The following is a 16,940-nucleotide window of genomic DNA, read 5'->3' as shown; positions in this document are numbered from 1 at the left end:
CTTCTACCCCGCGCCCGGGCCCTGGCCCAAGAGCTTCTCCGACCGGCAGCAGATGAAGGACATCCGCTCGGAGGCCGAGCGCCTGGGCAAGACCATCGACCGGCTCATCGCCGACACGAGCACCATCATCACCGAGGCGCGCATCTACGTGGCCAACGGGGACCTGTTCGGACTGATGGACGAGGAGGACGACGGCAGCCGCATCCGGGAGCACGAGCTGCTCTACCGCATCAACGCGCAGATGAAGGCCTTCCGCAAGGAGCTGCAGACGTTCATCGACCGCCTGGAGGTGCCCAAGTCCGCGGACGACCGTGGTGCCGAGGAACCCCCCGACCCCCACGCCCCGCTTTAGAGAAGTCCCGGCGCTGGGCTCCACTGGGCGCACCTGTTCTTTCACACTGTCCTTCTTCAGGCCTGAGGTTTTCGTCGCCGCATTCCCAGTCACTGTTTCCCCTCTGTGATTTTTAAAGGGAAACTTTATTCCTGCCCCCCCCCCCCCCGTTTTTGTGTAAAGATTAAAGAAAGGGTTTTTTAGGTTTATAATAATAATGATTATTATTCATTATTAAAGGTCAACATTTACAATAGTATTCCACCGATTCTAATAGAACGAGCTGCAAGAAGATCCCTAATAAGGAATCTTCAGTTGTTGGTTTGCAAATTTCCAAGCCAAGATTCAAATTGAGTTTAAAATATATATTTTTTAAAGTCACTAAGTTGATGCGTAAGTACTGTTAAATACAGAAGCCGGCGGAGGAAAGAGCTGATACTGTGTCTAGAGCCCGACCAAACGGCATACATGGAAGCTGTTGCTTTACAGGTTGAGGTGACATAATCATTAGTTCTAGAAAATACCACTGTCGGCTCTGCAGTGGAGAATCTCAGGACTGGGGAAGGAGTGTTATTTTTTAACTTCAAGGCCACACTAATTCAGAGAAATAGTAATAACTATTCCCGAACAGGGGAAACCAGCATTTTTCCTTCATCCTAAATTGTAGAGGCACACTTGATGCATTGGACTGAGCTGCTCTAGCCAGGTATGGTGGCCAAAGACCAACGCATTTTGTCAGAGTGAACCACCTAAGAGATCATTGAGCTGGTATCCCGTATCCATGGGAGAACCCGTGGAAGCACAACAGCATGCATGGCTTTTAAGACACGCCAGAGGTTTAAATTAAAAAACCACTTTATACACAGCAGCATGACATTCATTTAACTGCCTGTTAGTCACAACTAGGAACATCGCAACCCTCTTGCTTATTGATCTTGCATGTTGCTCTGCTTTGCTCTGGAAAGAAAAAAAAATAGTCTTATGATAAAACTTGTTGAATTGTTTAAATGTTGAGGCTTATTCCTTCTATTGATCGTATCAAAACATTGGTTTCTGGTTTCCTCGTTGAAGCTTTTTTGGGTACTGTGAGCATGTGGTTTTTCACCTGTGCCCTTGGGAACAAAAGAGACATCAGAGCGAGAGAATGCACTGTGTATAATAACAGGCTTTCAGATCTGGTCAATAGAGGCATAAGGGGGGTTCTGCTTTATCTGAAGTTGAATGAATGCTTCGATGAGTTGATATAGATGTAAATTTTAAAATTATTATTAATTCTTCTCTTTGTCTTTGCATTTACCTTCCCAGATGTTCCAGCCTATCATTTTACTTATCCTCATTCTTGTATTATTTTCATCACTTTCTTACACAACAATATTTAAACTTGTCTTCCTTTTTACACTGTTTTTTGTACTGTAAATATTTCATCATTTATCATTCATTGTAGTATTTTCAGTTTGTTTATTTTGTTCATCCTTCAAGACAAGAAGTAAAAGAAGTATAATTTCTGTAGTAACCCATGCTATAAAAACACTGAAGACTGCTTAATTTCTTTAAAAGACCCATCTCACCACTACCAAATTCAGTAAGAAGCCCAGGGACTAAAATATTTCAGGTAAGGAAGTAAGTGTGACTTTTTTTTTTATTATAAATCATTTTAACTTGTGCTTCTGTCTTTTACGTCTTAATTTGTATTCTTCTCGATAAAGAATTGGCAGAATGACTATAAAAACTGGCTAAATCAGTTATTTCTCATTAGCTAACTAATGATAATTCAAAAGCTAGACATTCACTCACAAGTTGGTTACATTTCCAAAAAATACATAGACTTTGCTAGTTACATCAGACTAACAGGATAATTTTGATATCCAATAATATATATGAAAATTTTGGTGAATGAATGAAATGGGGCCCTCATAGAAAATAAGTAATTATTTGCAATGTTGATGGTGTTCTGTTAAAAAAAGATGTGTTTTGAAACATATGTGTGGATTAGGTCTCAGTTCATTGAGAAAATAATTATTCCCATCCTACTGCATTTGGCCATCTTTCAACCAAACTATTATACTTTGAGCCATATGTTGCTAATCAAATTTGTTGCTTGAAGTCCTGTCCTCTATAATAGATTGTTACACAGAACTGCTTCCGGAGCAGGAAATATGCTAGAATTATAATATGTGAAATGTTTTGAATAGGAACTATACAGTCATTCTCTAGAATTTTATTAAACCACAAGCCACAACCAGTAGTATATAGTTCCAGTAGGCATTACTCTCTAGACATAAACTTTCTTTGTTGAACCTAAGCCCCCTTCCCCTCCTATCTGAATTGGCTCCATGTACCCAAAGGCCTTATCAGTCCATCTCGTTGTGCATTTACCCAGTGGAAAGGTGGGCTGCACCTGTACCACTGACTATTCAGAAGTCACAATGCTCGTTGAAGACACATACTTGGAAATACTCTCAGATTGGTTGGTGAATATGAAAATCTGTAGTCAAACTAAACCAACTAAATCAGAGAAGACAAGTAGGAATAATATATGACAGAAAGGAGAACCAAGATGAATATTGTGTGTGTACAAAGTCACACGCGTGCACACACGGAGATGGAGGTGCATGTGCACACTGAATGAAAGCCTCAAGATGACCCCCCCACACACACCTTACCAATGCACCTCTTTGTCATTAAGCCATCTCTGCCACAGAGCTCCTCTTGTTTGTTAAAAATGAGGATATGATATCCCACAAATCCACCTGGAATGATGGATGCCCACTGACTCTGCCCTCCAAATCCAGATAAAGAGCATACACAAGAAATGGGAGGATGGAGCAAACATTTTGAAGTATCTGCTCTGCTCAGTACAGAGGAAAGTGAGATTCAGTTTCCACTCTTTTGGAGCCTTCAGTTGGTTGAAAGAGCAGGACAGACACGCAAACAGCTAATTCTAACATGTACTGTATTGAATTGCAAAAAAAGGCCTGTGGTTATAATTTATTGTTTATTGGACTCCTAATAGCATGTTAGATTTTCCTAAAAAAAAACACACACACAACAAAATTCTTAGGCATTCTTGGATAGGATGATGCCATAAATACATGCAGGGATAGTGCAGATACCTCAATAGTATCTTGTGACCAGAATTAGGGAGGATTGGCTCTCCAAGGGAGGTCTAGGCTAACTGGAAACGCCAGCCTCATCTTCAGATCTCTTATGGGGACTTTAGGTCGTCCGGGCAGTGGGGGCATTAATCTTAGCTATGTGCTCCTAAGGTATTGATTTTCTAGGAGAATTTCATGGGAATCTTAGCCTCTATCCAGGCCCTCTATCTAGGGAACCCCAGTAAGATGTTGGGGAGAAGAAACAGGACTCACTTGGCTGCTGCTCACAGATTCTGGCGGTTGGGGTCACTCTGAAGTCAGTGAGGCAATTTTTCTGTATAGTCAAAGTCCAGGCAAGCCCTTTCCAACTCTGCCCCACCCACTGCTTAGCTGGCTTCCCCGTTTGTGCCTGCGTATGCACACACCTCTACCGCACCGACGTGTACAGTCAGTGAGGCACCAGCGTCTGGGCATTCAGACCTGCTTCTGACTGAGGGGACTGCACCTGCTGGGGGTTAGTTGTTAGGACATGGCCTCGGCAATCAGCCAGCAGCATGCAGCGACCTTGTCCCTTGCCTTCCTCTCCCTGGAACGTCAGGCTGTTCTGTAGACATCCGGGGCCCAGTGAGCGTCTATCCCCTGCACCACTGGCTACAGGCTTGCGAAGAGACGTGAACAAAGACGGTCCCCAGGACCTCAGAAAGAATGCCCGGTATCTTCTTCCTCTCCCCTTTCATCCTGTCACTTCTATGACAGTATCTTTATTGTGTAAACCTAGTTCTAAAACAGGAACACCCAGGCTTCTTTGTTCATCAGGAGAACAAAATCCCTGAATGATTTAGACAAAGAATCCTCCCCTATTTGCACTCTGAAGCTGTGCTGTTTAAACATCACGTTGAAAATAAATTCAAACAAACCAGCCTTATTGTAGAAAATGTCCTTGCGTGCACATTCTTGGGTGTGGGAAGGAGTGTCTTTGTAATTTGGCTTAATTTAAGAAAAAAAAAATGCAGTTGACTATTTTTAAGCATAACTAACTCAAACTCATAAAACAAAGGGAAACTCAGTGCTGAGCCTGGAATGTGTATTGGCCTGCATCCCCCAACCTTCACTTCAGTTTGCGTGGTGGAGTGGGATACGGTTGTTTAATCAGCTGCCAGTGAAGTTTAGAATGTCAGTTTGGTAGCTCAGCCTTAACCTCAAACACTCATGCAGTGTTTGTCGCTCTATTCTTATAGAACCACAGCCCATTTTCATCTGGTAAAGTCATGCGATGGGTCAGATACTGTAATTGAGTGTGAGGATTGAAGAAAAAAGTGGTGGAGGAAAATACCAGAAAGTGGGAAAAGTTGACTGTTCATTGAACTGGAATTTGGGACAGTATTTGTGAAGACACTGCTGCTTAAACCATAGTTATACACCAGTTAGGTCTAATGAAAGTTTTATTCTGTTTGTAATTTTGATTGAGCTTTTAAAGGTGAAGCGATTGCATACACATTTGGGTGAAACTTACATTTCCTGAGTAGGTCCTGGTACTCTCTACAGCCTCCTTGTGGAATTTCAGAGGGAAACACACACAGAATAAGAAAGCTTTATGGCCTGGGCATGGCAGGAAATCCTTTGTAGTGACTGTATTAAATGTGGTAGCAAACTAAGTATTTCTCAGTACTCTTGTGTTGATCAGTTGGGAGAGGAGGACGTGGTGGTAGCTACTTTAAACGTTGGCCATTCTGAAAGTGTGTGCAAAATCACTGAATCTCTAACGGTCCTTTCCATGTAACTTAATACATTTCAGTTCACACCTTCTCTGCTCACTCACTCTAAACTATTCAGTTCAGTTTAAAAATAACTCTGCAGCTGTCCTCGTGGAGTTATGGGTAGTTGTTAAAACATCACCAGGAACAACTTTCAAGTACGGTACTTAAAGCCTCCCTTGATCAGAGAATAGGAAGCAGCAAGTGTAACACTCACCTCTCAAAAGTAAGGAGCGACTTTGGAAATCTCCACCTGTCACAGTCCAGTGTAAACCAGGCTGTGTTGTGCTAAAGAGCCTCATTTATATCTCAGGTTTATGTTTAATAAGCTTGAAGGTATTGACATTTCCTGGTTATTCAGTTTCATTGTGAGAATTAGAAAAGGTTTTTTTAGCTCATAGTTGTTTGAGATTTTTTTAAATCACAATTAGCTATTTATCACAATAGGGTACCATCAGAATCCAACATTTGAAAATAAAATTGCATGATTTTATAAACTTATAAAATTTATGACATAAGAATATACAGGGTATCCCCAAAAATGTACATACACTTTAACAGCTGATAGTTCAACTTTGAAAATGAAATGTATTTTAATAAATACTGCCTTTATAATTATTCAAATTGTGTATATACATTTTGGGGACATCCTGGATATCAGTAGTTTCTAGCAGTTATTCAGCCTTTTCAAAAATATTCATGTAACTTTATTGACTTGTGTGTTAGAATGTTTCTTTGAATGTTGGCTACACCAGAATTCCTGTTTAGGGTGTTTCAAGCCCAGTTCATATTATTTTGCTTTTCTCTTGATTCTTTTAAATTATCAGCACATTTTTAGATATATGAATTAATTAAAAGTTTTTCTCTTATACCAAAATGTTTGTTAGATAAACAGTGAATTGGAAGATTGCACACTTGAAAAAAACGAGAACCTTTCAGAAAAGCTTAGAACCTGGACTCATTTCCCAAAATGGCAAAGTGAGCCCGAGTCTTCAGGAAGGTGCTGCCACTTCAGGAGCTCTTCTGCGCCGCACACTCCTTGACGAAGCTCTGGGGTTAGCAATGCTGAGCACGTTGCTTTTCTGTAGTCTCTTCTGAATGTTAGGAGTTGAGCTGTAGTAGAATCTACGTTAACAAAAAAAATGTCTAAGTGGTTTTTGAAGGCTGGCTGGCAACATTCGTACCTTTCGGAGGTTGTCCAACATCATGTGCCTTCAAAGTCAGCAAGCCGGCTCTTCAAATTCCTGTCGAAGGCACCTGTGTTAGCCTAGGCCTTTGAAACTTTAGAGGGTATGAAGGTCAGAGGGAAACTCATCCATTTCCCACTTGCCTCGAATGACTTAGTAAAGGAAGAGAATTTAAGAGCTTAAAACAATACCTTATGGAGTCTTTTCTTTCTTAAAATCAGAAAGTTCAGCTTAGTGTCTAGTTTAGAAGTCCCCCCTTTTTTTTTTCGTGAACATGTGCAATTTTTGCACAATTCATGCCACTCCTTCTGTATCATTGACTCCTGGACAGATAAAACAGAGTTAGACTTTTTATTTTTTAAATATGTTTTTATTGATTTTTTTTTTTTAGAGAAAGAGAAAGGGAGAGAGAGATAGAAACATCCATGAGAGAGAACGTTGGTCGACTGCCTCCTACTGGGGATATCGAGCTTGAAACCCAGGCATGTGCCCTGACTGGGAATCAAACCAGGGACCTCTTGGTGCATGGGACGGCGTTTAACCACTGAGTCACACCAGCCGGGCCAGAGCTAGACATTTTAAGTAGAACATCCTACATGTCAGCCTACATCAGTCATTTAGAACTTCAGATGGAGAGTTTAACATGTCAGCAAAATTAATTTATTCTGGATTTTTAGGTGACTCCTAGGAATCTGAGCTCCTTTGCCTGAAAGGAAATGTGTATCAGCAGAGGTCCGAGGGGCGCTGCACGGAGAGTGTTAACTTTACCCTAACTGCTTAGACTCCTTATGTGGAAAAAAACACAAGTGAAGTGGCCAAAGATCATTGCAGAAAAAGTGGGCATGCCCAGCTTTGGACCTCACAAATCAAGTGAGAAAGCCTCCCGGAGGAGAAATGTATGTCCCTGGCCATGCTCCTCATTTTAGAGGGAATGTAATGTGTTGGATAAGGAAGAAAGAAGTTGTAGGACTCTTACCGTTCAAAATATTTCAATGACAGCCACAACAAAAGAATATAGTGTCAGGGCCAGGACAGCCGTTAAGATACTGTGTTTGCAGCTTCATGCGGATGCACTGAGAGCTCTAGGTGTGGAGATGGGCCTGGCGGGCTCTGAAGTCCTCTGATCAGAGTGGGTCCCAGGCTACATGGAGGTGTGACTTTGAGCCTCCCTCCTGGACCCTCATCTCCAGATCTTCTGCCTGAGCCTCTCGCATTGTGATGCCACATTAAACCCTCAAAACCCAGCACCCACTCATGTGATTCTTCATTCTGATCGCCCCTCCCTGCCCCCACTCCAGGCCCCGTGAATAAAACAGATTCTTTTCCTGAGCTCTGATGAAAGCTTACCTATATTGACATGTTTTCCCCAGTCCTTTCTGTATGCTAGCTGTTCTTTTCTGTGTGACTGCATCCTCTGTCGATGGCATTTCATTAGACGCTTACTGAAAATATAATGCTATCGCCTAATGGCGCATAATCGAACATTTCTAGTAGAAGATATAGCTGGGCTAGCAACTCCCTAGGGATGGGGAGTGAAAGAATAGGGATTAATTCCTGTGTCCTTCCATTTATACTCACTAAATGGCCTCTCCTGCTTACTGCTAGAACTTCCTGAGAGACATGACTCAGGGTGGCCCCCTTGTGGTGGACAGGCGTTCCCTCTTTTCTAGAATAAAATGCAGCCAAAGAAGAGTCCCCGTATTATTTACATTTTGTTGTCAACATTGTCCGCATCTCTCAAGTCAAGCATCTGGAAATAATATAATGAGATGCTAAAAACACATTTGAAAACCCTTTATAAAAACTCTAGTTTTAAATAGCCCACATTTCTAAAATGTTTTATTTCTTCAGAATACACATCAGTTCTTAAAAAGAACACAGTTTTGAAACTGTTTCTTTTGAATATTTCTGTCATCTGGAAATTCCTGAACATAGCCCCGTGGCAGATCGGCTTGACTAAGAAAACCTGTTGACGTGTCACCAGCCCTCAGCCAGTATCTCATGATTCCCGGGGAAAAGCACCCGGCACTGGGACAATAGCACATTAGCTGAAAAACAGCATCTAAATATGTAGCTTCCATGGGTAACAACTGCTCTGTGTGTGACTCTCAGAATTTCATAACCCAAACCAGATTCTTGAAAGGATCCAATTTATACTACTTTTTATAGCACAGAGTCCACCCTCTGCCATTCTAGAACTCAAAATGACACAGGACAAACTGGACAGAATCAGGTGTGGAACTTTATAGAAACTAAGAAACCCAGTCCTCACCCTTGGATGGTCTCATTCAGAAAGTCAGGGGGAAAGTTAACAGCTTCAGTGACTTTCAAAATAATTCCAAGGGACTGTGGTGTGCCGCAGAGGCTGGGAGGAATGCTAAACGGTGGCCCCCTTGGGGGAATGCTATGGGACCACCGGGGGAGGCTCTCCACGTTAGTTTATGGACTGATTTCAAGACAGTGAGCTACTCAGGATGTGGGCGGTCACACTACAGGTCGTACTCGGGGATCTTCTGAGTGGACCGACCTTGTTGAGGGCAAAGACCTGTCTTCTTCCAGTCCTCAGGATCTAACACAACACCTGGCACAGAGTTGGTGCTTACAGATATTTATTAAATGCAATGTTCATTGCAGTGCCAAAGACCTCTCCTTAGAAATGGAAGATAATTTAAGATTCTAGAGAGTTCTAAACAACTGAGGTCATGTACCCTAAAGTACTTGGAAAGTTTCAAAGGGGCAACATGATAAGGAAGGATTATTTTAAGTGCACCACGTATAGCAGCCTCTAAATTTTAATACGCATAAAAATGAGTCCAGTTTTTCCAAGTCATCACTTTCCCATTTTTTTACTCTCCTGGCTGGTGAAAATAGAAATACAATTGTCATTTTTCTGCTAAACATGTTTAAAAAGTATAGGAAAAGGGGACTAAACAACTACGCAAGCAAGAAGTCAGAAGCCAGCCAGTCTCACACCCAGCTAGGGTTGTCTCATAAAAAGATTAAACAAGTAATTGCTTTGTGATGCTTCAAGATCATCCTGCAGACAAAAACCTAGAAAGTAAGTGTGTACTGGCATGCCAAAGGCAAAACTTTTTTTTTTATCCCCAGATTCTTTCCAACCACTGAGTGAAAGTCCTCTTGTTCTTGTGTTTTGACCTAGGATTTATATGATCTAAGGACACAAGCCTCTTTCAGTAAGTAGTCCTCGAGATAAATACTCTGCTCCGTGACTCCTGTGTTATGCTTGGGAGCTGGAGTCCCGCCTTCCTCGTTTGGACTAATAGGAAAGCCGAATTTAACATTTGACAAAGCCAGAAACCAACCTCCCACACCCCAAACTCTTCTCCCTGGCTTCTGCTCCCTGCCCTTGAATGCCTTGGAATTGCAAACGCCAAGGCATCCACCGGGAAGGAGAAGACCTGGATTCTGTTCCTGGCATGGCTAGTAGATGGCTTGCTGACCTTGAGCAAATGAATCAACATCAGGGCTGCTTTCCTCGGCTGTAAAGCGAGAAGGTTGACTAGATGATTCCAGAGGTCTTTCTGGCCGTAAAGTTCTGTCAGTCTGGAAACACCTGCTAGCGACATGGGTGCGCTCCGTGCTCCTCTGCCACTCTTTTCGGAATGTTCTAGTCTGTGGCTTTCTATCACACTCATATCAATCTCTTCAAATCCTTTCTAGGATCTTCTTGTTTGTGTCTCGACAGCAGCTTCGGTCTCTACATTTACTTTACATTGAGTACTACACACACTTCTTAAATATTTGTAAGGAATCGGAATAGGAGTAGTCTATTTGATATGAATGATTTCTCCAAATTCTCTGCAATACCTAGAGCAATGATTTGGCTCAATTTTATATTTGAAGGTTTAAATATTTAAGTGGTTTAAAGTTAGCCTGGATTATACAACAAATTGCATTTTTTTCCAAACGGTTTTCAGCCATTCGGTCACCGGCTTGAAAGTGTCCAGCACTTCAGAATGTCTGAGTAGCACTGCAGGGCTGAGGGCACCAGCATCAGTCTTTAAATCCAGCAATTTCATGAACATGGCAGCAGAAACTTTTCCTTACAGCAAAGTTTTCTTCAAACAAAGTTTTTAGTGGAAAGGTTTAAAAGAAACCTGTGCTGAATATGTATTGCCTACGTATGCTATCACCTAACTGTGTTATTTGTTTCTTTTGAGTATGAAACATAGCATGGAGATTTTAGCTAATACACATGGAAAGTTATAACAGAGGGTTGGTTGATACTATAAGAAGTGATGGACTTGGCGTGAAATTGTTGTCAAAGTCTTTCCTTAGTTTATTATTGTACATGTAATTTAAGTTCAGCTTTACCATGACAAAAAGCAGATGAAGCACCTGCAATAAATAATTACTAGTACATCCATGAGAAGGAGCATTGACATGGGTACTATTGAGTGATAGTATGGAGTGTATAGGCAACATAATTTCTTCTATAACTTAACCACATATTATCTGAAATTCTCTTTCTATTGAATTTATTGGGGTGAATTAGTTAACAAAATTATACAGGTTTCAGGTACACAATTCTACAACACATCATCTGTATGCTATATTGTGCGTTCACTACCCCAAGTCAAGTCTCCAGCCATCATCATTTATCCTCCCTATCCCCTCCTCCCCCAACTCCTCCCACCCCACCTCCCTGATTTTACAAAGCCAGAAATCTAACCTCCCACCATCACTACACTGATGTCCGGATCCATGAGTTTTCTCTCTCTCTCTCTTTTTTTCTCTATCCCTCCACCCCCACTAGCCAGCTCCCTCCTGGACAGCCTGATCTCTATCTATGATTCTGTCTCTTTTGCTTGTTAGTTCATTTTGTTCATTAGATTCCACATATGAGTGAAATCATATGGTATTTGTCTTTCTCTCACTGGCTTATTTCACTTAGCATAATACTCTCCAGGTCCATCCATGCTGTTGCAAAGGGTAAGATTTCCTTCTTCTTTTTTTTTTTACAGCCAAGTAGTATTCCATTGTGTAAATGTACCTCAGCTTTTTTGTCCACTCATCTACTGATAGACATTTGGGCTGCTTCTAAATCTTGGCTATTGTAAATAATGCTGCAATGAGCATAAGGGTGCATATATTCTTTCGAATTAGTGTTTCAGGTTTTCTAATCAGATTCAAAATATTCTTAATTTGATTTACAAAGGACACATGGAAATTAAGAGGCTTGGAGTGGGTAAGCGGGAATAATGTTACTAGATAATTCTGTATAGATGCTCTCTTGGGGCAACACACACACACACACACACACACACCAAGATCTTCCTCCTGTGCTCATCAGCATGTAGGCAGAAATGAGCTGACATTTCTTGTATGCCTCACACTGTAAGTATCTCTCATACTTTTACAACAAACTCATAAAGGACATATGATTATCCCTTCATGGAAGAAGCTGAAACTCACATTTCACACAGATAAGTGGTGAAACCAAGATCTCCGTGACAGAATTCCAGGATCTCCTGTTGGAGAAACTGGTTCCAAGCCCCTCTCTTTCGCATAAGCATGTTTCTATGAATTTAGGCAAGACTCCTTACCTCTCCGAGCTGTGGAGAGGTAGATAAGAAAGATATATTCAAAGTACTTAGCACAGAGCCTTGCCAACAGCGGTCTCTCCATGGGTAGTCACTATTAGAACTATTATTGCTGTTATTGCTTTTGAGATTATGATACCAGGCTTTCAAAACACAGAGCATGATTTCATTCCGTTGTCCTCTATATGCTAAAGACCTACTATGAGCAGGTTGCTATTATTAAACTTTTTTAGTTCTCCAGGAAATATTTACCTGGAAGCAGGCAAAAATTATGAGAAAGTGAAGAACCACACAGACTCGAGGATAAGGCCTTATTACTGAAACCGTTATCTAGCTTATTTGCTAAATTGGACACCAGATTGGTCTAGACCAGGGGTGGGCAAACTTTTTGACTCGAGGGCCACAATGGGTTCTTAAACTGGACCGGAGGGCCGGAACAAAAGCATGGATGGAATGTTTGTGTGAACTAATATAAATTCAAAGTAAACATCATTACATAAAAGGGTACGGTCTTTTTTTTTTTTAGTTTTATTCATTTCAAACGGGCCGGATCCGGCCCGCGGGCCGTAGTTTGCCCACGGCTGGTCTAAACACTTTCCTTAAGTCAGTTTAACCAAATATGAGCAGATGCGTGGACACACGAGTTCTCACACAACCTGGGAATGTTGCTGGGAAGCAGGGTTTCCTAACATTTCCAGGGCAGATCCGTTTGGTCACGGTTTAGGGAGCCTCGCCATAGCCCTGGGCTGCAGCACACGGCAGTTGAAAACAGCACGTGGGTATCTCATTGGCTCTTTTCCTCCAGGAATAAGTATCATCTTTTCCCAGGGGCTCTGATTTCCTCTAGCAGAAAGCCAGCACTATCGCTGTAGACACAGGCAGCACGCTCTCATAGAGTCACAAGGAGCTGGGAGGTGGGTCTTTAAACATGTCCCGTTTCTACTTTATTTAAAGATATAAATTTGATACATTTTCAAAAATCTTTTGAGATCGTGCATGTGTCTCATTGCTACACATGTTCTGCCACATCCACATTCTGATGCTAGCCGAACAGGGGGAAGAGAGAGGCATGCAAGGAGATAATTCTTGCTTATTAAAAAAAAGAGTTGAATCTTCCAAATAAAAGGAATCTAAAATTGGCCATTGTCATGGTGTGAAATTACCGCCAGCTCTTTTGGCAAGTTTGAAAATACTGAGCTCCATTATAAAAGCTAAAAATGTCCTGGACCTGGAGTTGTTTACCCAGAGAAGGAGCTGCTCTAAAGTTACAGAGCTCTGGTTGGAAGAGGTGGCCCAGAGGCCAGCCCCTCTACCCCCCCACCCTCGAGTCACTGACGTCACAGGAGTCCAGGCTGCTGCTGTGAGACTGAGCGGAGCAGCGTTTTGATTTGTGAAAGTGCTGAAGGTTTCAGAGGGACTTGTCAGTACCGCTCTGTTGAATGGTTGGACTTCCTTTGCCTTTCCATTTCTTGCAAAGAAGCAAGCTTCACCAAGCGGAGACTTTCCTCTTTAAAACAACTAGCTATCCTTCCACTGCCAGAGAGGCCAGTGGCCGAACATCCATAGGATTTCTCCCCAGAGCAAGAAGGTATGTGTCTTTCTGGCAGTTTGAAAGCCAGTGACTAATTCTGGCAAAATGTGAAGGGTCTGTGTGAAGCTATGTTGACACGTTTGAAACTATGGATACTGTGTGCGTGGAGGCTGATTTCCACATCTGCCTGTTTCAGTGTCTGTGTCTGGCCGTAAAGACAGTGGGGCGGGGTTCATAACGGATTTTACTGACTCCCGGGTAACAGAGGCTTCAGCTGCTGTGAGCGGATTTCCCAACTCTGGACTGACAGTGCCATCCGCTCTCAGACACTGTTTTTCAAACACTGCCTCTCAGTACTTCTAATAGCACCTTGCCTACCACGGAGTTCACTGACTTTATTTACTAGCATGCTATTTTCAGTAGGGTAGAGATTTTTTTTTACCATTTGCCAAGTAAAGCTCACAAATTACAATGAAACATAATAAATAAATGTAGTTTCACCCAAGGTGATGGTTTGCTCACTGCATGATAAGTGCTTCTGTAATTTGAGTTGAAGAATGTGCCATGCATACGGGGTTAATCTGTGGTTAGGTAGGAACCTTACCACCACATGTTCTGTTTAAGCGGGTTAATTTTAGATATTTGTGTACCCAACTAAGCCAACAGTTTCTTTCAAAGCTTTATTTTATGAGAGATGTAAAATTACTACACCTATACCTTGGATGTTTTGTAGTTTGAGTATATAACTGGAGAGAAAACAAGGAAGGAGAAAAGATCATACAATGAGAAGGCAAAATTGATTACTTCAGAATTGCATGTGGTAGTATCTCTTTGACCTTATTGGAACACAAGGAACATGTTGAAACAGCAAGAAAAATTATTCCCCTTTGCCCTGTAACAAAATCAAATCGTGGCTGTCTTAGGAAAGATGCATTTGCCAGTGGACAGTTGGGGAGGAACAAGGTCTGTTAGCTGAAATGACGCAAGCGATTTATAATGGCCTGGAGATATAGGGCTAGAGAATCTTCAAGGTAAGTGGTGCATTACTCTGATGGGTATTGACGAGGGAATTTCTCATCCCTCAAAGCCAAGAGGAAACTGAGCAACCCCCCGTGCAAATGACTGTAGGAATTGTGAGATTGACGGTACTTACTGTGTGTGGTATTCCTATTGGAATTTGTAAGCTCCTACAATGAAAACATCATCCACGATATGAAAAGTAACGTGTTTAGAAAGAGGAAATAGGAGAGCAAGGAACAAATACTCCGAACGAAAATCTCAGGAGAGAGGAGCATTGGAGTCAAGTTCTCTAACACTGTTTCATTTGCTTGGCTAACGTCCAGTTTCCACTGGGGAAGCTGAAATGGTAGTGATGACCAGGAGGAGCAGGGATGGAGCTGCCCTCAGACAAAGAAGTGGTACCATGGCCAGTTGAGGCTAATTTAGGAAATGAAAATCATTTATCGTGAGATTCCTGTGTTAGTCTTAGCACAGGGCCGGAAGGTTAACAGAACTATTTCCCTCCCATCACCCTACTTATGCAACCCACGCACAGCTCTGCAACTCTGGCTTGCAGCCTTGGGGAGGGGGTGTAGCTTGAATGGATTATGTAATGCTGTCTTCGAGTGGTTGGGGGAAGAGCCTGTGCATGACTAAGTAGTGAAGCTCACTCTACTCTTGTACATTTGCCCTAATAAATTTTTATTCTGAATGAAATTCTGGGAGGAATGAAATGAAATAAGGAGGGGTACACATAGCAGAAATCCTTCCTTCTCTCCCACATAAATGCCAATATCCGTGGGCGAAAAAAAGTGACAATAAGGGACAAAGAGAACTTTTATTTTGGCCTCAGTTGAACACTGAAATTGAGTGTTTGAATCTGGTGAACCACACTATCCCATAACTTCTCATTATAGAACATTATGTTCCTACAAAGTTGCCTCATTAGTTGGATTTTTATAAAATATATATTTAAGGAGAATAATGACAAAAGAAGCTTTATAGAAGATTTGTTTATTCAAATATTTACTAATAAAATTTTTTTCTAAACTTTTAACCTTCCATGAATCCTTGAAATACTATAAAACTACTGAGTTCACAGGAAATTATTGAAAATACGAGAGTTCACACATTAGACTTGCTTCTATCAATTATCTAATTAAATAAAGATCAAACCCATCAATTTTATTTTAGGGGGAAAAAACAGAGAGAGGGATAGATGAAGGGAAGAAAAGAGCAAGGGAGGGAAGACAAGAAAAAGACAGAGGGAGAAAGGGATAGAAAGAAGAAACCAAGAAACAGGCATTTATCAAACACCTGCTATGATCCTAACGCTTTTTTTTTTTTCTCTCTCTTGCTCACTTGATCCTCAAAACTCTATGCCCCACACTTTATTTTTAGAGCTGATAGCACTATGTTCGGCCATATTACATTTGACATTTATAAGACAGATGCTAAGAGGGCAAGATAAATCCTCCCCCCAGAATTGGCGCAGATACTGCTCTATAGGAATTTTCTTTCTAAGGCTTGTTTTTGCTCCATAACCATTACATTTCCTGGCGTTAAGAATTGTTCTGGCTCTGGGAAGCTTTGTAGACTGGCCCTTCTCCATAGTAAGTGATGAGTTTGGCTCTTTGCGATTGAGTGCAGAATTATGTCTGCTTTGGAAACATGCATCTTCTAGGTTCATGTGTCGGCCTCTTACCAGGAGCAACCTGACTTAGCGTTTGCCTGGATGATCTTCAGCTAGGTGAAAGAGAAAAGGGTGTGTCACCTTTTAACCCTGGTCTGCAAGTGGTTCAAGGAGAGTTGGGAATAGAAAGAAAAATTGAAGCCACTTGCCATATAATTGTAGGAGTAACTTTATGGTGACTTCTGAACAATCCCAGTGTTTAAAGATCACCAGGATGAAATACAGACTATCATAACACATCTTTTCCAGGTGGTTTGAAATTAGTTTGCCCCCTTCCTATGATTTGGGTTAAATGTACAACGCTCTCTTAATGTCTTAAGCCACTCCACGCTTCCTAAGAACTCCCAATGTTAAATACCTGCTAGTAAGCAAGATAGTTTAAGCTCACAGTTGATTACATACAGCTTTCAGGCGGTCTGCTAGACTCTGAAAATAATCACTGTTTGCATATCCTGTGCATAGCTTAAATGAACCTAAAAGATTACCACGTGATCAAAACCAGTGACAGATTCACCAAAACAGAAACCAAAATTCTGTATATTCTTTACTGTCTTCATTTTATTAGGTCTTCATTGATGTATTTGGTTGGGGTCAACTTATATTTGCTATGGCAGATACTTATGGTCATTGGCTTATAGGTGTAGAGGGTGGAAAAGGGAAGGAAGGATGTCAGAGGGTGGAAAATGAGGTTAGAAGAAAAGCATGGCTAATTGGATAAATCTTTAATAGTTAAATATGAAGTTACTTCTTTTTCTTCAGTGCATTAGTCAGGGTAATGTGCCACAG

At 41.5% G+C, this 16,940-nt stretch overlaps 2 protein-coding genes across 7 annotated transcripts in view; both read left to right on the top strand.

Annotated features, from left to right (window-relative positions):
* SOGA3 (SOGA family member 3) overlaps positions 1–1,747 on the top strand; it is a gene marked incomplete at its 5' end in the record, with an annotated part of 35,362 nt that extends 33,615 nt beyond the window's left edge. The window contains 2 exons of the mRNA XM_014533920.1: positions 2–333; positions 1,627–1,747. Coding sequence (XP_014389406.1) covers positions 2–333; positions 1,627–1,747 — 453 coding nt within the window. The remainder of the gene's footprint in view (position 1; positions 334–1,626) is intronic.
* Positions 1,748–1,773: 26 nt separating this feature from the next.
* The window catches only part of KIAA0408 (KIAA0408 ortholog), a 31,948-nt gene continuing 16,781 nt past the window's right edge, over positions 1,774–16,940 (top strand). For 2 of the 6 annotated variants that reach the window (XM_005858967.2, XM_014533777.1), the window contains exon 1: positions 1,774–1,943. The gene's annotated coding sequence lies outside the window, so the exon portion shown is untranslated. Of the gene's footprint in view, positions 1,952–9,475; positions 9,562–13,308; positions 13,520–16,940 lie in introns of those variants that run through there. The other 4 variants (XM_014533782.1, XM_014533780.1, XM_014533779.1 and 1 more) reach the window with 3 other exon arrangements.

Source organism: Myotis brandtii, unplaced genomic scaffold (assembly GCF_000412655.1).
Source record: "Myotis brandtii unplaced genomic scaffold, ASM41265v1 scaffold123, whole genome shotgun sequence".
Taxonomy (NCBI): domain Eukaryota; kingdom Metazoa; phylum Chordata; class Mammalia; order Chiroptera; family Vespertilionidae; genus Myotis; species Myotis brandtii.
Note: the sequence above shows the minus strand (reverse complement) of the source record. Positions and strands in the feature narration are given on the sequence as shown.